This window comes from Monocercomonoides exilis, assembly GCF_001643675.1.
Source record: "Monocercomonoides exilis strain PA203 chromosome Unknown scaffold43-869231, whole genome shotgun sequence".
In the NCBI taxonomy this organism is placed as follows: Eukaryota; Preaxostyla; order Oxymonadida; family Polymastigidae; genus Monocercomonoides; species Monocercomonoides exilis.
This window is the reverse complement of record NW_027150588.1, coordinates 569,962-593,332: the sequence shown is the minus strand read 5'-3', so window position 1 is coordinate 593,332 and position 23,371 is coordinate 569,962. Positions and strand designations below refer to the sequence as shown.

Genomic DNA, 23,371 nt, shown 5'->3' with positions numbered 1-23,371 from the left:
AATCTGCTCCGTTAGTCATTGACATAAGCAAAAGATTTGTCGATGCGACTTTTGCTCCTTTTGGTGCTGAATAAAAAACATATGTGTACAACTGGCATTTTGTTGATCTTTCTTCTGCACTTTAAATTGAGAAACATTTTTGTAAAATCTGAAAAGTGCCTGCAACTTGTCGCATTTTGTCATCTCGGTTTTCTTCTACAAGCATTCTTTTCTAATGTTGGATGGCAATAATTTTCCATATTTTGTAGAATTTTTAAGAAATCAAAATTCGCATTGTCATTCGAAAATCCATCCAATTGATAATGAGTCTGCAGTTTTTGTTTGAAATCTCCATTCATTATATTGAAAATAGATCATCTTTAAGGAGAAGAATTTTTTGTTGCAAAAAGACTCTCTGTAAACGTAATTTTTTAATGAAACATTGCATCCCTTTCACAATAAATTTCAAATGCTCTATATCAACTGAAAACTAAATATAATCAGTAATTTTCCCCAAATAAATAACAATTGCAAAATGCTGAACAACAAAAGAATTCAGTGCAATACCGATAAATAAAGTGCTATATACTAATGTCTAACTAATTTCTATCTAATGCATCTATATTCATTAAAATACAAGTTATGCTCTTTATGTACAGAAGGTTTTTTAAATTTTAAGATCAAATTATAACCAATATAATCTAATTTCTCTGTATGTGATTATGGGAAATGTTTTAAAAAAAATATTGTTCAGCGCTTTTGATAAATTTTTTTATATAAGATATTTTAATAATCATGATTCGAAATAATTTATGGATAATCATTGAAATTAATATTCTTTTGCGGTGTTGATAAATAAATTGTTCAAAATAAAAATTTCGTAATATATTCTCTAAGAGAATATGAATCCAAAAGGTACCTATCGATTAATAAAAATGTGTTTGTGTTGGACAATTTGAATTTGTATATTTTATCACAAACCTATCATACTTGTTCATTTTTTGAAATTCTTTCAAAAAACAATTATCTGGTTTGTTTTTTAAATATTCAAAGAATGCAAATAACAAATCACTTTTCTGAAATCGTTTGAATATTAATGAACAGTCAAACAATGTTTGAACAGCAAAGCGGATGAATACAACGACTCCATTACCGAGGGTTGGATTGAAAAGAAAGTTTATTCCACCAAGTATATAGGTTGGTTTTTTTCTCATGTCGATTTGTATTTTGCATTCATTTTGAAGGGAAATTGGTTACGGCACCAACCCCTGTCGAAGACTATGAAGTGAGGAAGTGGCCGCGATTGCTGGTGCCTGCTGCGCTGGAGGAGCCTCTGAGTGTTGAACTGGTTTACTCTCAGGCTTATCAGTCTGTTAATATAAAAAAAAGGAGGAGGAAAAGTGTTCGACTGGCAACTCCCAACTGCAACAATTTCGAAACACTTTGCCATAGGATGACGATGTCACTGAGACAACCGAACTTGATGTCAGTTCTGACTCAATGGAGGTGTCTCTGATGTTTGACAGTGATGACGAAGGTTTGCAGTTAGATTTGTTTTTTAATATGTGTTCAGGGACTTGTTTCTTTAAAAGAAGATACAGAAGAACATCAAAAAAAAAAAAAGTTTATCCTATTTGGATGAACTACTCTAGTCGGATGGGGACCCTTTAACATTGACCCGTTGGTTGAAAAAACCAAAAAGCCACTTCCTTTTTTGAAAAAGGAAAGGAAAATCGTTGTAAGTGACGATTTGGAGAACAACTTCTGTTTTCAATTCTTTGAATACGAGGAGGAATCCTTGTGTATTCAAAAATTGAAGGACGATCGTTTTCATCTTCGCCTTTGTGAAGCGGAGATAATGAAGTTGCCTTTCATTTTGAAAGTTGCTTCGAATGAAGACTCTCCCAATGACAGTCTTATGAACATAGCCACCAGGCTATATGTTCAAGCAAAAAGAGATTTGAAATTGCCTGTTTCGGTGACTTTGGGATTTAAAGAATCCCAGCTTGTCCGATTCTTAGCTGAATCGGCAAGTAGTCTGGCAAGTATAAAATCTCCAAGTAGCTTGGAATGAAACTCGACTTCTAAGAAGACGAGGGAATGGTGGATGAGGTTCATGAAAGATGCCGATGAGAACGCTAGAAGTGGTGATAAAGGTGGCTTTTCGGAGCATTACAATCCCTTGCATGCTCGAATAGATTATGAGAAGGATGAAAGTTGGAAAAAGCCTGAACATAAGTCCCTAGCTAACGAATTCAATTTCGTGGAAATACACTTTATAATGGCGAACTTTCTTACAGGCTCAAGAAGCATGAACACGAGGGTTAAGCGCGGAAATGAATTCTTTATTAAAATGAATCTTGTTGGAACCAAAACAGTTGGAAAGGATAAGCGAAGTGTTTATCCTCAGATTTCTGTGCAATGTGTTGTTGGCTGCAATTGGAAGGTCGAAGTTCACCATCTGGCATGGAGATGGATGAACATGGGAGCGAAGATTCCGCCTGGCTTGGAAGTGAGCCATCTGGATAGTGATTCAACCGTTCTGAATCTGACTGTGGAAACACACGAAGAGAATGAATCACGAAAAAGATGTCATCGCTTGGCCAGACAAGGGGACAAAAGGGAAGAGCCTCTTATATGTCCGCATATAAGATGCCCGTGCACATGGGAAGGAAAGCGCTAAACAGGGATAAACAAATTAAACGGGGATAACAGAGTATTCAGTGCTTATTGAATACCTATTATTTTTTGATTTGGTTATTTTATTTTCTATTGTACTCCTTTTTGTCATATCACTTTCGAATCCAAGACTGATATATGAGGTATTAATATAATACTTTGTATGTTTTTGTCTTTTTAAAAAATAAGCAAATATAGAAAAATATAATATATTGTGACTTAGTATTTACATTGGGCGGAAGTGTTACTAAGTGGTAACATTTCTGCCTTATGAATATATGCTTATATTATATACTTATATTTTTGAGAGTCAAAAAAAAGTCGAACCGAATTCTTTTTTTCGATATATAAGGTATGTTTATGGGCTATAAGGAGAAATGTTTGCGAGCAGTAACATTTCTGCATAAGGTATGCCTTCTAAATATACAAGTGACTGAATGGGTTGTTTTGACAGAGTAATATGTTGGATTAGTTTAGCACAATCTCTGGATGTTCTTTTGGGCTGTAATCGCCAAGTGCATGTGAAAGTGTTCTTGGTTCATTTTTTTGTGTTGCTTCGCAAACAAAAAAGTCTATTAAGGAACATTTATCTTTGGCGACCTGTTGTGAATATTGTGTTTCCCAAAGTGTGACAGATTCTCCCATTTATCCCCGGTATGTGTTGTAAAATTCGTGAAGGGGGGAAACCTACAGTAAATCAGAATAACCCATTTGGTCACCCAAAATGGAGTGTTCGTACCAGGCCTTTCACCAAGTACACGGAGTGGATGTTGTGAAATATCCATAGGCAGTGATGTTACTGTGTGGTAACATTTTTGCCCCATGGACTAGTCTATTATATAGGGATAACTGTTTTGGGGAAACAAAGGAATAAAAAACTTTGGCACGATCTCAAACAGTGTTTTACACAATCAAATCAAGTAAAAATTTGTTTACTTCTCAATAGACTGGAAAATTCTTCATAAAGCCGATTAACAAGCTAATATTCTTGAAACAGAAAAGGCGAAAACAAAATAATTTATGATTCAAGCTCTCAAATATTTTTCCATTTAGATATGTGTAATTATTTTTACAATCGAATTTTTTCTGAAAAATATTATCGGTTATTGAATTCCATTGGATAATTATTAAATTAACACTGAAAAGTTACAACTCTTTTCAACAATCATATTTTTATGAAAATAATCTCAAATACCGTTATTACAAACAATTTTCTGAAATTCTTTCTTTCAAATAAAAAATTCTTCTCTGAAGAAACAAAATAGTTGAAAAATCAACATTTTGAAAAAAGTTATGATTATAAAATTCATTACACGTTTTCAAAGGAATTCAACTAACAACTGTTTGATGCAATGGTTTGAATTTCATCATTATTCGAAAAAATAAAAATCTGTGACTTTTTTGTTTTGCGTTATCCAATATTATCTGTAACGAAAACGTTTAAAAGTATTTCGAATGTGTCCGACTCTTCTATCAATGATAACAAAAGCACTCGAAGGCTTTGATCGTTAACTGTTTTATCAACAATTGTCAAGCACGTTGTACAGAAGAATTCGCAAGTTGCAGTTATTGAAGGGACTGTTTCGACTTTTTTTTTATCGAAAATGAATGCATCATTGACCAGCTGGTGAGCGTCCTTCTGTTTGCAGTTCAAGGGATTAAATCCTGTCTTATCTATGTAAATTATCATCTTTCCACCCCTCTCTCTTTTTTTAAAAAAACATTTGATGAATTCTTTTTCTAGTTGTTTAGTTTTTTCGTCCACTTTTGCATTTTCTTATTTTCTCAATCTTTTCACATAAAAAACCTGACACTCATGTTCTCTGTTTTTTTTTTAGAATTGATGTGCTTTGCAACATCTGAAACAAGTAGCTGTGATGTGCAAACATCTGCAACTGAGTTTTCCTATTCTTTTGCTGCAACCGTTGGTTTTTGATATATTATTTCTGCCTTTTTTTTAAGATGCTTCTTTTGTTATCTTTTCGCAAACCTTTCCTCCTCGCTGTTTTGGAGGCTCTTCTTCGTGCACAATTTTTGAAACTGTAAATAAAATAACATTGAATTTTTCTGATAATTCTGCGAGAGTCTTTCCATCCTTCTTGTCTGCTTTTTGTAAGTTCCTCATGTTATTCGGAATCATGTTGTACTTTTTTCTCTCTTTTGTATTGATCTTTGGTACCACAGCTTTTTTCTGAGGTCCTCACTTCCTTTTTGTTTTTGAAACTTCACATTCAACTAATTGCAAGCAATCATCTGGAATATTTATAGGTTCATATTCTATTGCAGTCGGAATTTGACCTTTTTTTTTCTTCAACGATTTCTTCTAATTCTTGCGAAGATCTTTAAAGTTTGGAGTTGATTTTGTCAGTTGTGTAATGCAAAGCTGATTCCTGTATTCTTTGATCCAACACTTCAATAGTATGCTTTTCCTTTTCGTCAATTTGGCTCATATGTAATTTTTTCGTTCCCATTATTTAGAAATTCAAATACAGTAATTAATTTTCCATATTGACATTAAATTGCAAATTGCTCAGTAGTTGTAATTTTTCATTGAAAATTTTTTGACGTGAATTTGTGGGATTTCTCATTATGAAACCCGTAGGTTTTTAATGAAAGCAAAATTCACCAACCTCCGATCTTTCCTCTTTCATTCGAAACAGGTTTAATGTCAAAATGAATTTGTTTGCATGTGTGAAGAAATGTTTTATTTAAAAAAATGTCGTGAAAAATTCAAGTCGGAAGTGGAGAAGAAATTGCGACATAACATGAAAAAAACAAAATGAAACAAAAATAAATTTTTTTATTGAGTTTGTAACATTGTCCAAATTTTCGTTCATAAAAGATTTATTCGAATTTTAGAAAAGAAAAAAAATGATGAAAACTATTTCATTTCTCATTTAGCAATGACCGAGTATAATATATTTCTTTTCATCATATGCAAACTTAAACAACAATAAAAAAGTGATTCAAACAATAAAAAAACGTATTATTGACGTTATTTTGTGTTCAAAAAACGAATCAATTAATTTTCTGATAAAACAATGATCGTCATATCTTTCACTTTTCTTCTTCTTCAATATTTGCTTAATTGTTTTCGAAAGGATAAACAAGATCCTGCGTTGTCATGCTTCTTTCTTCTCAAAGAGACTTGAAAAACAATCGCGGTATGTGTCCTCTTTCTGCCATTTGTTAATGCATGGCTTCTCTTAATCTTAAATTTCAAAACATTTCTTCAATGAATAGTTTGTAAAAAACATTCATGTATCTGTTTCATCTTCTTAGAATCTTTTCGTATAATTTCGACGTGTGGGATGGATTTAAGAATAATTATTTTTGCGACACTTATTTTGGAGGGAAGAATCAGCCAAAAGAACTGTCTTTTGTTTTTGAGAGACTTCTTTTTCTGCTTTCAAATATTGTTGAGATATTTATGATATGACAAATTATTTTTTTTTTTTTTTTTTTTTTTTTTTTTTTTTTTTTTTTTTTTTTTTTTTTTTTTTTTTTTCGAAAATTTCCTTTTGTTTGATTTTCAAATAAAAAAATATCACGTTTTCATCAATTTTCTGTTCCCACGTTTGAAACTTCACTTTAATGGATACAAAAACCTAAATAATGATATTATTTCTATAATTGTGTTATCGCATGAGTGGGTACAGAGTATTGATGAAAAAATGAAATTATTCTTTTATTTGAAAATTAAACTTTTGCGACTATTCAAAAAGAATTATCCAATATGTTTGCTTTCATTATACAAAATGTTGAAATGCGTATTTTTTGTAATAATTGCTCTATTTCAAATAGGAGTGATCAGTTTTTTGTGACAAAAAGAGGATCAGATGTCGTTTCTGGCCTTCAAGATTTATTAACTTGTGATTCAGTTTATAATTATTATAATTATTATAATTATTATAATTATTATTATTAAAATTACCAAAATGAAACCTGATCGAAACGAATGAAAAGCAAATGGGACGAAATATTTCACCTTTGGACTTTTGTTCCACCCATAAGCCTATACTTGTAATAATGAAAAAAATAAACATCTGCGTCACCTTGGAAATGGCGAGACCAAGTCAATCAGTGCCCGTCAGTTTTTTTATTTTTTATTTTTTATTTTTGATAGGAACAAACAATTTTTTGAAATTTGTTTTGAAAAGGAAAAAAACACTAACCAACAATTTTTAATTTTCGAAAAAGACTTCAGCACAATTTTCAATCAATAAACCTTAATAAAAAATTATTTCATTTCATTTCTTTTTCACACTTTCACAGAGGTTATAACTTTCACTTCAAATGTGCAACAAGATTGCATAATTTGTTTGTTAATGTTTTCGAATAACTATTTTCAATCTTGCATATTTTTTTATAGTCATTTTTGAAAAGAATCAAACTTGATTAAATTCTTGTGAACAAAAAATTTTCTCTTCAATCGACAATATTTTAACGATTTTCCATTATGCTTATTGTCATTTGCAATAGATAATTGGGTGATTCTTTTTGAAAAGTCACAAACGTTTAATTTTCAAATATATCAAAAATATCATATCTTGATCAAATTTCGGTTCCCGCTCATGCAACTTTACCAAAGCGGAGGACATAATTTGACAATGCCATTTAACACATTCCTGTGAAGTTGCATGAGCGGGAACCGAAATTTGATCAAGATATGATATTTTTGATATATTTGAAAATTAAACGTTTGTGACTTTTCAAAAAGAATCACCCAATTAATTCTTTTTTGTTAAGAATAGTTTGTTTTAACAAGAATAATAATTATGCGAATTTTTTTAAATAAATTTGAACCAAGGGAACATTATCCATGAATAAAGAACAAAATTCTTTCTTGTTTCATATATAAAAAAAATGATTTCAAAAATTATAAATTATTTTGTTTTCTGTATTCTTAATTTGTTTCTTTATTTTCATTTGTCAGTTGTTCCGCTCGCATATGTGAACATTTTTTTGAATGAATGAAATACCAATGTGTGTAATAGCAATTCTTAAAGGCCATTCTGATTTTTATCCTTTTTTTCACATTCATTGGTCATCATTATCATATTCTTTTTCTTCTTTTTATCCATTGAATTCTTCGTCTTCTCTTTTTTCTTTCACCTCCTCCTCTTCTCATCTTCTTTTGCTATTTCTATTTCTATTTCTTTATCTTCATTTTTATCTTTATCTTTATCTAATTCTTATTCTTATTATTTTTCTTTTTCGCCAGCCGCACTGCCTCTGCCATTTCCCTAAGCTCCCTTTTCCTCATTTCTTTTCCATAGCCTTCCCTTGCAAAAATCTCCGGTGACTTTGACTGCGTTTCCCACTCCTCCGACGTCCGCAACTCTCCTCGCCGTTGGATCCCATCCTGCTTCACCACCACATCCTGTCCATTCACCATCACTGCTCACTGGTTCAAGTTCATCAGCAGCATCCAGGACTCCCCGCTCGGCAGGATGTGATGGCACCCGCGCACACCCCATAACACAACTTTCTCTGAAAATTACTCACAGTGCAGCAGCAGCTCCAGCATCCGTCCTGCATTCTTATTCGCAACTTCAAACAATTCTCTGACTTGATGTTCAGAATAATCTTCCTCTTCCTAAACCCCACACTTCCCCTCCACTCTTCCCTTTCCACGTCCTCCATTCCCTTTTTTATTTCCATCATGGATCTCCATCATTCATCACCACTTTCTTCTCCAGCTCTACCTTCAATTCCTTCTATGCTTTCGGAGCATCCGTTCCACACTTTGCTCTTCCTATTCAACTCTACCATCTCCTTGGGTTGCACAAGCCGCTGCTCCTGCTGCTTCCTCTTCCGTCGCTGCTGCACGTAGAACCCCACAGTCATCGCCACTGTCACACCCACCGTCCTCACTTCAATATGCAGTATGATCGTCCACCCATACAGCTCAAACAGGCCCCTCCCCCTGCCTACCCCTTTCTTTCTCCTTTCCACAGATAATTGCTGCTGTTGCGTTGAACTTTCTTCCTTCCCCTGCCTCATCCTTCCCTGTCTCCACACCTGCCCTCCCTTCTCCCCCTTATCCCCCTTCCCCGCCTCTCCACTCCTCCACAGTCAGTTCCTCGCTCGAATACACCACCCGCGCTAGCACATCCTCTTCTGCCTCGCTCTCCTCAATCACCTCCCGCCCGATTCTCCCGAACCCCCGCAGCTCCATATTCTGCCCTGTGCTCTCAAAACGGTATGTCCTCACCCGCTTGCCCCCATCTGCCCCCCGCACAATTATCTGGAAGTACAGCCTTCACTGCACCAGCTCCCGCACTGCTAGCTCCAGCCGCGCCTGCCCCCCGCTGCTTGTCCAGCTGACGTTTGAAAGCACGGAGCAGAAAAACACACCAATTGCGCCTGCAGTTTAACCATCCGGTTCAGCTCGCATCTGCTCCCAGGACCAAACATATCGCTCACTGCTGTGCTCCCCACCTCCGCACGCTCCCTCCTCTGTTGGATCACCTGCATATCGATCTTTGTCAGCTCCTCCCATCTCACCACACACTCCTCAACCACCAGCACGCATCCCTCTTTCCTCCTCAATCTCCCATTTCAATTTTGAAATATCATTGAAAACATGAATAACTGTGACTCCATCACAACCAACTCTGTTGCTGCTCTGCTCTTTTCAACATCCCATGCCTGCTGACAAATTCCCACAGCACCTCGCACGCTACGGCACGTCCAATCTTCTCCGAACCGTTATTCGCTTCTGATACTCAGCCTCTAAACTCCTGCCATTGTTTGAGTTTTGATAAGCACATATTTTGTCCGATCCATATCTATGTGAAGGGCATACTTTAAAGATTGAAATAAGTTAGAAAAAATATAAGAAAAAATGAAAAAATAAAAATTATTCATAAACGATAAATACAAAAATTTTAACCAGTTGAAATCTTTAATGAATATATTTTAACAAGTTAAAAACACGAACATTTGAAAAAATGGACCATTTACTTAAATCACGTCAGTGACAGGCAGTGACGCGAGTGACATGGTATATATACCATAAAAAAATGATCACGACACAACCCGTTGTGCAAAAAATATTATATATGAACATTTCAATAATAATTTTTGTTATAGTAACACACTTAATTACATTTAATAAAAGAGAAAAATATATCAATTGTTTTTTATAATTTTTATTTTTTACAAAAGTGGAATTAGAAAAAAATGAGTGAATAAAAATATTTTTTCTGTCACTTCACGACACTCCAAAAATGTTCACGTCAAAAGTCATGTGACGCAGATGTTTAGAAAAAAAACATCATAACAAAGAAAAAATATTAAAATAAAATAAAACAAGAATGAGAGGATAGTGGGTGAAAAAATAGAAAATAGAAAATAGATGAAATAAAAATAAATGTATAAAAACAAAAAAAAAATCTTTAATATGGGTGATTATTTTAGAAATCATAAATCTTCAGTGAAAATTGTCGGATCGAAAAAATTCATATTTATTAGTTGTAAATGAACAATGAATATTAACAAAGTTAAATAAAGACTCCACTGTTTTTCTATTAAATAAAACGTCTGATTTTCAAACAATAAAACACCATTCAATATTTGAATGAAAAATATATAGCTCATAACAAATACACTTTTGAAACTCAGACCCGGATAAAAGATATGATTACAAAAATAATCACCCATATTTTTTTGTGACTGTTTATTATCGAACCGCTATGAAAAACCGAGTATGTAATTTTAAAAAAAAAAGAGATTTTATTTCGATAAAATTTTTGAATAACAAAATTTTTGTTGTTTCCAAATTAATGAATATAAATAATAAAAAAAAAAAACAATCCCATTCCTGATTTCTTTGTTTTCAGTTCATCTATTGCATTAGCTTATTGATAAATTGTTAAGTATTTAACATTTATAAAAAATCAAACTTTAAAAGACTTTTTTCATTTCAAAAATCAACACCCAATATAATAGTTTAAATTTCATTTAATTGTATCCTGTATTTTTTATTCTACAATTTTTATTTTTTTTATTTTTATCTTGATTCGTTTGTTTGTAGTTTATCAGGTAACAACAAACATCGTTGCTGTCTTCTCAAGCACAGCCTTCTTCGAATCATCATTCTTTCCACTCTTATTGAGGGCGGGGCATCTGAATCCACTTCGTATAGAGTGGAAGCAGAAAAGATTCCGATAGAATCCTGCATTTTCGGCCTTCATTTTGAACCTCTCTCTCATTACATCTGTAAAGATTCACAAAACAGGAATTTCATTTTCAACTTCCTCTTTCTTCAACATCCACTCACTCAAACATACACAAACGCTTTAATTCAAGTGCATCGAAAGAAAAAATGCTGCATTGTTTTCATTGCAACTCTCCTTCTATACTTCAATAGTTCATGATGATCCCAATGCGAAGAACCTTTTGTCCGGTTGTAGCAAAAGGTAACAAGAAGTTTGTTTGTTTCTTTCGATTGTATAACTCTTTTAATGTCACACATTTTTAGGCTTGATAACGTAATTGCCCTTGCTCCAGTTTGAACGCCCACTAGATAAAGTGAAGCTTCCAAATATTTAGAATCCAGATCATCGGGGAGTTTATGAACAATGCGAGCGACGTCAGTGATCAGCGCAGGTTCCCTTTCTTTTCCTTTTTTATTGACTTCTTTATCGTTCTTTAAACTTCTTATTGCCTCATTTATTTCTGCGTTTGTTTTGTTATTTATCTTCTTTCCTATTTTTTCGTTATTTATTCTTTTTATTGAAGGAGTGATGACATGCATAATGCTAGTCAATAAGTTGAAACATACTTTTCCGCAAAAAAGAATGAAGCCCTTAGCAACAAGAGGATGAACAGTCCGTATTTAACGCTCCATAAGCTTCCTTAATGATCGAAGACACGTCTGGACGCATGCGTTTTTTCATATCCAAGCATCTGACTTCAAAGGATTGGACTTCACATCCTGAAGTACCTTATGATTTCCAACTTTAAGAACAGTCAAGTGTATTTATTTATTTATTTTTCGAAAAAAATAAATTCACAATAATAGTTCAAAATTCATGAAAAAATATTTTTATATACAAATATCTGTCAAAATTTTTTTGAAAAGTTCCTTTTGTTTAATTTTCAAATAAAGAAAAAAATTTATATTTCGATCAAATTTCTTTTCACACTCACCAAATTTCTCTGTCATGAATATAAGATCTTGGCAATGTTATTATTTTTGTTATTGAGTAGTTTCGTGAGTGGGAACAGAAATTTGATCGGTATATGAAAATTTTTCTTTATTTGAAAATTAAACAAAAGGAACTTTTCAAAAAAATTTTGACATCTTTTCACTCAAAGAAATTTTATTGAAATGGAGGAAAAAGCCTTGATAAGAATATATTTCCATTTCAGTTTTTTCACATGAATGCATTCGTTAATTTGTAAAAAAAGAAAAATTTTTAAAAAGGGGATTAATACGGACTTTCAAGCATTTTTTGCATAATGCATTGAAAAATAACTTCGCTAATAACTTTATTTCACTTTATCAGATTTCAGAAAAAATTTGATTTTCATTCCCGTTAACAGGCATCATTGAAATCGAATCATAAAGTTTTCCAACATTTCACGAATGTCAATAAATGGACCCATTTTTGTTGTGTTTTTTGATTTCATAAATTTCATGAAAAGTGAATAATTTTTCGATGAAAATGCCTGAAACAAAATGTTTTGCCCAAAATGAATAATCAAACGCAATCTCAAGAAGTTTCACAAATCCATACATTGCATTTGGGTCAAGCGGTAATGGTTCAAAATGATATGCTTGACAGAACAAAATATACATAACAAACGACCACCGATGAGATTTGTCCGTTTCTCTTGAAGAAAAAATTCCACGTTGAATGTATGGATTGAAAACATTTTCTCCAAACGTTCTCAATCCACGACTGAAACGGCTTGGCGTTTCAGAAAAATATCGAGGAGAAGAAAGAAGAGGTGTTGAAACTGGTAATGATGTTGTATCAATTGTTTTCAACATCTTCTCATTCGCATTTCCATAAATGTCTTTTCAATTGTGAACAATTTTCAGAGAATCATTGTCAGCAACTTTGTCATTAAAGATTGTGGGTTCATTATTTTTTTCTTAAAGATGATTTTTCAATGGTAAAAGTTTCATTTTCTGTTTTGGAAACATTTTGAATTTTAAAAAAAGACATTCTTTTTTTTTTTCTAGTTTTTTTTTTTTTTTTTTTTTTTTTTTTTTTTTTTTTTTTTTTTTTTTTTTTTTTTTTTTTTTTAGCAAAATATTAATCACATAATAAATAATTTTTATATCTTCCATTTCAACAAAATAATTTCTGTTAAAATTTTGTTTTCCTTTCATATAAACATTGATTTCTGAATACGCTAAGATTGTTTATACAAATATGAATATGTATTTGTGTTCATTTTTTGAATCAATTTTTTTCGTTGAAAAATTTGACTTGAAAATTTGTTTTGCATTTTTGTCAGTGAACATTTAAAAGTGATTACACCGTCTACAAAAAAAATGACATTAATGCAGCTCAAATGAGTGCTTTTTTGAACAATTGCAATTTTTTTAATACTCGAATGATAATTTTCAAGAAATTGACAAAACGAAAATAAAAAAATCGAAACTCCGAAAAAAGTTGTGATTTCAAAAATAATCACCCATATGTATTATTTTTCTGTGAATTATTGAGAAATTATTTTTTATTCTCCTGGGAGACTGAATCTGGATCCAAAGCCTGCAAATCTTTTTTTTTACTAAAAATAAAACAAGAACAGGAAGGATTCAGTCACGTCCTCAAACAAATTTAATTTGTTATCATTAGATAAGCAAGAATAAAAAATAATTTCTTTGTATTTTTTGTTTTAAGATTTTTAAAAATCAATTTCCATGCTGTTGTTATTTATATCAATATTTAATGAATTATTTGAATTAAATGTCATACCTGCGCCACTTTCTTCATTCAAAAAAGAATTAGAAAAATCAGAATAAGAATTTAAAAAAGGAAATATAAATGAATTGTTATTTTGAGAATTATTTGAATTATCAAAAATTGGAAAATTAACTTTTTCTGACATACCTTTCATAACTTCTTTTTGTCGCTCCATATCTGCTGTTTTGCTATATGGGGCAAAATATTTCACTTCAGGCATTTTCATAGAAAAATTATGCACTTTTCATTAACTTTTTGAAATCTAAAAATGCAATAAAAATGGGTCCATTTTTTGAAATACTTTTAAAGACACAAAACATTTTGTTGAAGCATCAATTAGGTTTGTTTGCTGATATGAAAATCAAAATTTTTTTGAAATCAAAGAAAGCGAAATAAAGTTATGAGTGAAATAAATATTTAATGCCTAGTGCAAAAAAAGCTTGAAAGTCCGTATTTTCCCCCATATAAAAAATCATTTTTTGATAAAGAAGAAAAATTCTCATATCTATTAAAAAATACAGAATCTATCATAAATAATCTTTCTTTTAAATTTTTTTCACTGTTTTTCCAACTTTATTATTTCCTTCTGTTTCTTTGTCTTTTTCATTTTTTCTTTCGAATGTTTTTCTAATTTTTTTATTTTTTATTAATTTTTCCGAGTATTTAATTTTTTTCTAAAATTCAAATTTTTCTGAGCTTATCGGAGAAGCAAATAATTCTCTTTCTTTTTTTTCAAAAAATATATATTTTTTCATACCAAATATTACCAGCTGGTCCAAATTTGTTTCTGATAATGTTTCGTGTCTAAAAAAAAAATTATGATAAAAAAAATTATTTAAAAAAAAATTGTAAAGAAAACATCACACTTTTAAAAGTAATGTTTTGGATTAAAAATACTTTCGCTCTCTTTGTTCATTTGCAAAGTTGCCAATTCCATTCCAGCCGAATCGTTATTAATTACTAAATATTGAAAAAAATCATTATTTAAAGAAGAAAAATTGGAGAGAAAAATATTGGAATTTTTATTTAACAATTTATTGGAATTATTTAAAGAGCAAAAAAAGAAATTAAATGTTCTAAAGTATTTAAAACAGTATTATTTAAATTATTATTTAATAAATTAGTCAAATGATTAAATTCGCTGTCGCAATCATTTTTTCCATGATGTTTAGTAAAAAAAGATAAAGAACATTTTTTATTACAAAAAAAAGGAGAAGAATTTGAAAATAAAAAATGAAGGTAATTAGAGTTCCTAATATGAGGGCCATTATCACAATAAAAGTGAAAAAAATTAACATTTTCAAATAAATCAAATTTTAATAATTGAGTTATGCATTCACAAACAAAACAAAAATCATGAGATAAAATTTCTGAAAAAAAAGTAAAACAATGTTTTTCCAAAATGTTAAATTTATTAACTTTAAAAACAGTAAAACACAATTGAATAATTTGCTTTTTGTTGCAAAAGCTACGACCAGTTTCATTCATCATTATGGGCAATGCCCATTTTTCTTTGAAGTCCATAATTATTGAAACTTCATTATTTTTCATGCAATTTCTTGATAAATAACAAAAAAAAATTTCTAAGGCAATGAGCCATTTTTTTATGTTTTTCAATTAATTCCTTTTCTTCTATTTCTTCAAAACTCAAAGACAAGTTTTTCTTTTTCAATTCTATTTCTTTCTTCTCCAAAAAATTTCCTCTCTCGCACACATCACACAAATCAGTCCTCCTTTTTGCTTTTTTGAAATTCTTCGTTTTTTTACAAAACGTGGAATAAGCCATTTTAATTTCGATATCATTCTTCATTTCATTGAATAATTGCTTTTTAGTTTTTACAATTATTCTCTTTTCATTTGGAAAAAATACACGATTTTTCTTTTTCTTTTTCTTATCATCTCCAAGTTCTTTTTTATCATCATTTTTTTTTTCCTTTTCTTTATCTTTTCTTTCAATTTCTCTTTCACAATCCTTTTCATAAAGTGAATTGTCGCTCTCTTGATATTCATGTTCTCCACTAGTCGAAGAATGAATAATCGATGGAGCATTTATTGTATTTTCTTTTATCTTTTTGTTATTATCATTTTCCTTTTTTTTTTAAGTTTCTTTTTCTATTGTTTTTCAGTTCACAATCAACATTATTATCTTTTCTTTTTTTATTTTCGTTATAAATTGCTCGATTCAACGTTTCGGTCAAATCATTGAGACATGTGGAAAAAGAAGATGCATGATTCTTTTTCTCGTAATCCTGATGACTTTTTGATGATTGATCCTTACATGAAGATGAGGAACTATATGAACTTGCAACAAAAATCATAAAAATTATATTCATATCATCAAAAAAGCAAAAAATTCATTCAAAAATAAACGAAATATTTCAATTTTTCCAACTTTTTTTCACTCTTCTTCCATTTTCGCAGCTACAGAAACTGTGGTGACTAAGCCAGTTTTCAACTTGGCTGTAATCTTTCTCAGCTTATAACATATAACATGAAAATGTGAATGAATCATTCAACGAAAGAAATAATATAAATAGAATACCTGATTCATCGAAACCATTGTTTGCTTCTGGACTTGAGCCATCCATTTCGACTTTGGCCTTATCTCTGGAATAGTAATATTCTCCCCGAGATACTGCAAAACCAAAGCTTGACAGTTCTTTCATTGTCAAAACAGAAGAAAGAAATGATAATAGATTCACGCGATCTTTTTGGCATAGGTTCAAACGCGTTCCTTTTGCAATTTCCCTTTTTAAACGCTCAATTCATAACGAAAAATTAGATAATAATTATTAAAAAACTTTTTATGGACCGATTTTTCGAAAAAATTTTTCTTGTTGAAAAAAATAATTTTTGAAAAATGACCCATAAAAACATGAATTTCATTAAAAAAATATTCATATTTCATAGATAATGGAATTTTCACACATCAAAAGTGTTTGCATGATTATATAGACTTATTTTATTTGTTAATTTTCATTAGAAAAAATATAAATCACGAACAAAAAAATTAATTAAATATCTTTGATCTAACCCACAATAAATTTATTTATTATATGAAAAGTTAAATATGCTGTTTGAGCAGAAATCGAACTCAAAAGTTTGTGATTCGCTCACTTTTATATGTTAATATAAGTATATAATGATATGCGCACTAGTTTTATATTGAAAACAGCTCCTTATTTCAAACAGATAAACATGTTATTTTTAGCTTGAAAGCTTTACGGCTACAAAATTTAAATTTCAAAGAGGATTGCAATGGTTCAAAAAAATATTAGCAAAACCTCCTAACGAATAAACAATGTTAAGTTTATTTGAATCTTTGAAAAACAAACATATTCTTTCATTTTTTTAACTTTTAATTCAGAATTTCTTTTTTTAAATGCAATGAAACCGGAAATTATTTGGTTTTATTAATCTTTTAAAGTCTCTAAATTATTTTGAATTGTGAATAATTGTGAATTTATTTTATAAGTTTATTTTTTTATTCTTTTCATATTTTCGTTGATAATTACATGTTACAAACGTAAATAGAAATGTTTTTTATTCAAACAATGAAAAGCGAGTTTAGCGAATAAATATTTCAAATTGTGAAACTGCTTTTGAAATAATTCTTATCGTGTCTATTTCAAAAATATTAAAATCATTTTATCCTCAAAATCGTTAATAAAACATCAAGCAAAAATGAATAAGATATTTATATACATGCAGCTCTATCAAAACAATTAAAAACAATAACAACCTAGAATTTGCAACAAAAAAATAAGTTTATTGCAGTTTCTGCAAAATGAAGAAGTCTCAATAAATAATGTTGAATGTTTTCTGTTATAATTCTAATTCTTTCTATGCTCATTGTTATTCCACCTTCTTGTGAATTCGACAATGAAGAATCTTTCATCATCACAGAACTCTTCACAACATCAAAAAGAAATTCGTTCAATCTGCAAATCTCTTCTCCTCTTCCATTATCCTCATTCCCATGCTTTCCTTCTCTTTCACCTCCTTCCTCTCCATCAAACGTACTCGATCCAATTCTCACATCCACACATTCACATATCCTCATCATCTTTCCTCTCTTGTTTGTGCACTTGCATTGAGCAAAAGAGCAGTTCAGCACACTCAACCCCCTTTCAGCTCCATCCATCTTCAACACGCTTCATTCAGAAGCTACTTAGATATTCTCAAACTTCACTTCCTTCATCTCTGTCTTCGCTTTTCCCCCAACTCTCACAACTTCCCCCTCACACTCGATATTCAACATTCGGGTTTCAACAATTGATGCACCCGATTCTCCACAGAATGACAGAAGTGGCACAGCTGAATGAATTCCACTGAACAACGTTTCGCTCATCTTCAACTCTCCACTCTCGACATGAAGAATCATGCTTTTCATCACAAGATCCATTGCTGTTGAGTTGAAAAAGCATTCTGAAATCTCCAATCTCTCATCCTTCTCTTTCAAAACACTCTCTTCAACCCCTTCAAATGCCTCTCCTAACACAAACAAACACCTCTCCGCCACACTCTTATTCACAAACACCATCATGCTCCTCTCCTCTTCTCTCCTCTTTCCTCCATCTTCCCCTCAAAATGCACTGTCGCCTTCTCCCTCCGCATCGACACCATCCTCACATCCCCAATCACGCATCCCTCTCCCATCATCCCTTCCCCATCAATCAGAATCATATTCACAACACTTTTTTGAATGTGTTGCACAGCATTTCCAATGCTCTCACACGGACCGTTATGTGCTCCACACTGCCTGTTGCCACTCCCATTCACACACACATACACCTATGAAGAATAATTGAACGTAATCAGCAGCATCAGATCAACATCAACTTTCCCTTCTCCATCGCTCCCACACATCGAGTTCTCCCCCTTCAGTGCCTCCTGGCTGAAGTTCAGTTCAAACAGCGTTTTATTGACCTGTTTCCCAATCGAGTGGCACTTGATGAACACATCCTTCCCCACAAACGCATCATTCATCATGAATCGGATGTTCTCCAATCTCAGCCCAAGTGCTGGCATTTTCGTGTTGGAGCATTCACCATTCAAATCAAGTGCATCAATCATCATCCATTTTCCCCTTCCATTCCCTGTTGAGCACACACACATCCCAAACAAACACCCACTCCCTTTCACATCCGTATCTCCTCTCTTCATCAACATCTTCATCCCTCCGCGTTCTGTGCTTCTCTCTCTCACACACTTCGTCAGCACACACTCTTTCATCACAAATCCATCAGCAATCAGATTTCCTCCTGTCATCTTAATGATGCTGTATCCTATCATTCCATCGATCAATTCCCCACTCTCAAATGAGACTGAACAGTTCGTCATGTTGATTGTTGATGTTGAATGAATGAATGAATTTCTCCTCGTTTTCAACTGACCTTTCACAACAAATGAAAGTCGGCTCATTGTCAATGAACTCGAACATCCAACAAGCCATTCTTGAGTGAATGATCCTTCATCTTTCACATCCACACTTCCTCCAATCACATCCACAAATACACAATCAAATCTTTTGTTAACTACTGCTTCTGAATGGAATGAACATTCGCGTATCACCAATTCTCCTCCTTTGTTTGAAATAATTGTTTTGGCTGAGTTGTCAAATCCCGATGTCAGATGAAGTTGGATGTTGAACAATTCAAGATGAATATCATTTTCCATGAAATATTCCAGTTGACTTCCAATTGCCTTTTCAAAATTCAATATTGCTTTCAAATTCTATTCTCCCATCAAAGGTGACTTTTTGATCTGATAATTGGACTAGTTGAATGAATCTTGAATAACTGTGGATCCTTCAATCTGAATTGTTATATTTCCTTCTTCGCCTTTTATGTTTTCCATCCCTTTCCACATTGTGAAGCATGGATCTTCCTCGCTTTTACATATCACAACATCAAATTCACTGTTAGAGTTAAATAAATCTCATTCAAACAATTCTTTTTTATAAAGAAAAAACAAACTTTTATAAAGTTCATTGTTTATATAATACAATAGTGAATTGTTTTGTGTGATTATTGTTAATTTTTGCAAGATTTATTCATAAAAGCATGTTTTGATCGAGACTAATATAAAAATTCATTGACATATCAAAGGAATAGAAAATATTTGAAAAAAAAAAAATGAATATTTTGTTGACAGAATGAATCATATAACACCTTTTGTGTTCCATTGCAACCAATATTGAAATTTTAATCTTTCAGCTTAACAACATGGAAGTAAAAATGCATGCGTTTGTGTCACTTATAATAAAATCAGTTTTCAATATAAAACTAGTGCGCATATCATTATATACTTATATTAACATATAAAAGTGAGCGAATCACAAACTTTTGAGTTCGATTTCTGCTCAAACAGCATATTTAACTTTTCATATAATAAATAAATTTATTGTGGGTTAGATCAAAGATATTTAATTAATTTTTTTGTTCGTGATTTATATTTTTTCTAATGAAAATTAACAAATAAAATAAGTCTATATAATCATGCAAACACTTTTGATGTGTGAAAATTCCATTATCTATGAAATATGAATATTTTTTTAATGAAATTCATGTTTTTATGGGTCATTTTTCAAAAATTATTTTTTTCAACAAGAAAAATTTTTTCGAAAAATCGGTCCATAAAAAGTTTTTTAATAATTATTATCTAATTTTTCGTTATGAATTGAGCGTTTAAAAAGGGAAATTGCAAAAGGAACGCATTTGAACCTATGCCATCTTTTTTTGAAGTGACTTTATAATATTTCGATAGATTGTTTTCAATTTTTTCAATTTTCTCTGTTAGAAATAAAAAATTGTTAGAAATCAATTAATATTTGAAATAAGTGAATGACAAATAAAACAATAAAATTATGAAATAATAACAAACTCTGGAAAATGGTTTCGATGGCTTCCCGAAAGGGTTTTCCATTTTTGAAGTTGAAAAGAAAGTGCATCAAGCACCCCTCGGGATCGTCAGGATCTAAATGCTTAATTCTATTTAGTATCAAGCTTTCTTGCCAACTTTTTGTTGAACGCGGCTTAGCAAAATATGAATGTTCAGTTTTATTTATGTTCATATTTTTTCTTATGGTTCAGAAAATTGAAAAAAAGAAAATAAATTCATTGAAGTCAAAGAATAAAGCAAAAGAGGTATGAACCAAAAAGTGTAAATGAAAGAGAGATTGAGATTGAGCTTAACAAAATCAAACATTATCAGAATACCCTTTGTTGTATAAACAGTCAGATGAAGCAAAAGCATGTTGAGTTGATAGGTCATATGATAGTTCATACGAAATGAACTCGTTAGCCTTGGACTGCACTTTTGGCACTGTGAGAAACAGAGTACTGACAACTTTTTTGACAACCTCTTTGGTTTTGTTATCGATAATCGCAATACCGTCGTATGGACTGCTGATGAGTCTTCACTTGCTCTGATCAAAACAAGCGCAGAGTGGAGAGTCGAAGTGCGGAAGAGTGGAGCAGGAAGCCATCTTCCCTGCTTCTTCCTTCCACACAATCACCATGAAGCAGGCGTTGATTGTGATGAGTTTGTCGAAGACCGCAATCAAAAAAAAAAATGAATACAATGGATGTTTCTTGACTTTGTTATTAGAAACAGGAGAAGAATATAAAGCGCCACACAAACACTCACTTTCTTTCCATCAAAATCACACTCTCTTTTTTTTCTCCAGCTTCTTCATCTCAGCCAGGAGCATTTGCTGCAAAACCCTTTCTTTTTCTTTCTCTCTTTCACTTTCCTCCTCCTCTCCTTCCCCATCCTCTCGTAACCTGCATCCCTCCACAGCTCTGCTTCTATAATCCCATTCTGAAAATACATGTCCCTCGTAGCATAAGTCACACTCCTCCTCCAGCTCTTCTGATTCTTTATGCATTCAGTCAGATTCCCCTACTCAGCCACACGAAGCAGCTTATGTGCAAGACTATATTTCAGTGAAGAGTTTTACAGATTCTCTGCTTGCTGATAATTACTCCGCAAAAATTCGTTGTTTGACTGAGATTTCAAGTCAGACGCGATTGCGGTAATATTTGTGAATTCGGAGAGTGACTGGTCCGTTGTATCTGAGAGCAAGGGATCCAGAAGAGTTAAGCGGGCAGCGAAGCGAGGTGGAATAAGAGATGAAGAAGATGAAGAAGATGATAAAGCGAAGAATTCAATCCAGAAAGAGCAATTTCAGAGTTAGAAGCAGAAGCAGCTGTTTCAACAGAAGAAGAAACAGAAGTATCTATTGGTGATGTTAATTCTGATGATGATGATGATGAAGTTGCTGGTTTAATTTAAGTTCGTTTCTGATTCTCAGACACAAACAAGTCTTCTCCCTCATCTTTATCTGAGCTGGTTTTCTCTTCTGTCTCTTTTGTCTTCAGCACATCTTTTGGTAGAGAGGCAAAAAGATTATCAATTTCATTGTTTTCATTGGGAAGGGAAAGAGGAGAAGATGAAGTGAGAAAATTTGCAACATTATCTGCTCTTTTTTCATCTTCTTTCTTTTTCTCCTTCTCCTTCTCCTTTTCTTTCTCTTTCTTTTTTCTGCTTCTTTTGTCTGTTCTTGTTCCAATGTCAAATCTTTTGAGTAATGCTCTTTAAGAGTCTCAGGAAGTGCTTCTTCATTCAGCTTCACTGCTTTTGCTGCCTCATTCAATAGCTCCTTTTCTGATTTCTCCTTCTCCAATTCTTCCTTTAACACTCTCAATTTCTCCGAAAGCTCTCATTTCTCCGCTTCCCGCAATTCTTCTTTTTCTCTGGCTATTATCTTCCACTCTTCCTCTTTCTTTTCCATCTCTCTCTGGTTCTCCTTCGCTATGCCATTCATCGCCTGCTTCATCGCCTCCACTTCTGCTGCATGTTCTTCTGCCAAATTCTTCTTTTCATTCTCAAATTGCTCACTCATATTCCTCATCTCCTCCTTCGGCCTCTCTTCTTCCGCTTTCCACTCTTCCTTCTCCTTCTCTCTTTCTAATTCTAATTCTTTCTTCTCCTCTTCTTTCTCTCTCTCCACTTTCTCCACCATCTCTGCAGCTTCTTTGTCTTTCTTCTTCCCTCTCCTCTTCATACACTCCAATATCTTCATCATCATCATCTTCTTCTTCTTTTTCTTCTTCTTCTTCTTCCTTTCTTCTTATTCCTTCCTCCTTTCTCGCTCACCCCTCCTTTCTTATTCTTCTTCTTCTCCTTCTTCTTCTCCTCTTCCTTCTTCGACATCATCATGTTTGCATACATCAGCTGCTGCTGTCTCATCATAAACAGCTTCATCTCTTGGGAAGTGTGGAAAATGAATGGCTGGACTGGCTGTGCTGGTGGATTGGAGAGGGAAGAGGAAGATGAAGAAGAAGAAGAAAATGATGATGATTTTGATGAAGCGGATGCGCAAGAAGACGATGAAGCAGCAGAAGAAGAAGATGACGTGGAAGATTGTGTTTTATCTGATTCATTTTGTGCTGTTTGCGTTGGAGATGAAGAAGTATTCTCGGTCGAGTTCTGAGAATTGGAAGAAGCTGATGCTAATGCTGAAGCTGAATCAACAGAATCAGAGGAGGAGGAGGAGGAAAAAGAAGAAGAAGAAGATTTTGATGAAGATGATGAAAAACAAGAAGAAGCAGAGGAAGAGGTTGAAGAAGAAGAAGAAGAAGCAGAAGAAGAAGAGAAAGAGCAGAAAGAAGAAGGAGCAGTTTCAGCGAAATGAGATTTGTTATGGCTTTTTTCTTGCAGTTAAAAAAATGAAATCAGACATCATATCTACGTGAATAAATTCCTTGCTGCGTGTA

General features: G+C 32.4%; 7 protein-coding genes across 7 annotated transcripts; 1 reads left to right on the top strand and 6 right to left on the bottom strand.

The window, feature by feature from the left end:
- Positions 1-1,110: 1,110 nt before the first annotated feature.
- On the top strand, positions 1,111-2,662 carry MONOS_9965 (uncharacterized protein; the record flags this gene model as incomplete). Its single annotated transcript, XM_067880511.1, has 5 exons — positions 1,111-1,168; positions 1,224-1,327; positions 1,432-1,516; positions 1,632-2,024; positions 2,280-2,662. 5 exons carry the CDS (start codon positions 1,111-1,113, stop codon positions 2,660-2,662), a joined length of 1,023 nt encoding a protein of 340 aa, XP_067722156.1.
- Positions 2,663-7,904: 5,242 nt separating this feature from the next.
- Positions 7,905-8,138, bottom strand: MONOS_9964 (uncharacterized protein; the record flags this gene model as incomplete). Its single annotated transcript, XM_067880510.1, has 1 exon — positions 7,905-8,138. The coding sequence occupies one exon, from the start codon at positions 8,136-8,138 to the stop codon at positions 7,905-7,907; it is 234 nt and encodes a 77-aa protein (XP_067722155.1).
- A 196-nt stretch (positions 8,139-8,334) lies between these two features.
- MONOS_9963 (uncharacterized protein) lies at positions 8,335-8,664 on the bottom strand (the record flags this gene model as incomplete). Its single annotated transcript, XM_067880509.1, has 1 exon — positions 8,335-8,664. One exon carries the CDS (start codon positions 8,662-8,664, stop codon positions 8,335-8,337), a length of 330 nt encoding a protein of 109 aa, XP_067722154.1.
- A 191-nt stretch (positions 8,665-8,855) lies between these two features.
- Positions 8,856-9,163, bottom strand: MONOS_9962 (uncharacterized protein; the record flags this gene model as incomplete). The annotated part of the gene is made up of 2 exons (XM_067880508.1): positions 8,856-8,984; positions 9,077-9,163. The coding sequence occupies 2 exons, from the start codon at positions 9,161-9,163 to the stop codon at positions 8,856-8,858; spliced, it is 216 nt and encodes a 71-aa protein (XP_067722153.1).
- A 9,220-nt stretch (positions 9,164-18,383) lies between these two features.
- Positions 18,384-19,268, bottom strand: MONOS_12401 (uncharacterized protein; the record flags this gene model as incomplete). Its single annotated transcript, XM_067865021.1, has 1 exon — positions 18,384-19,268. One exon carries the CDS (start codon positions 19,266-19,268, stop codon positions 18,384-18,386), a length of 885 nt encoding a protein of 294 aa, XP_067722152.1.
- A 3,046-nt stretch (positions 19,269-22,314) lies between these two features.
- MONOS_12402 (uncharacterized protein) lies at positions 22,315-22,659 on the bottom strand (the record flags this gene model as incomplete). The annotated part of the gene is made up of 1 exon (XM_067865022.1): positions 22,315-22,659. One exon carries the CDS (start codon positions 22,657-22,659, stop codon positions 22,315-22,317), a length of 345 nt encoding a protein of 114 aa, XP_067722151.1.
- A 23-nt stretch (positions 22,660-22,682) lies between these two features.
- MONOS_12403 (uncharacterized protein) lies at positions 22,683-23,340 on the bottom strand (the record flags this gene model as incomplete). The annotated part of the gene is made up of 2 exons (XM_067865023.1): positions 22,683-23,301; positions 23,336-23,340. The coding sequence occupies 2 exons, from the start codon at positions 23,338-23,340 to the stop codon at positions 22,683-22,685; spliced, it is 624 nt and encodes a 207-aa protein (XP_067722150.1).
- Positions 23,341-23,371: the final 31 nt, after the last annotated feature.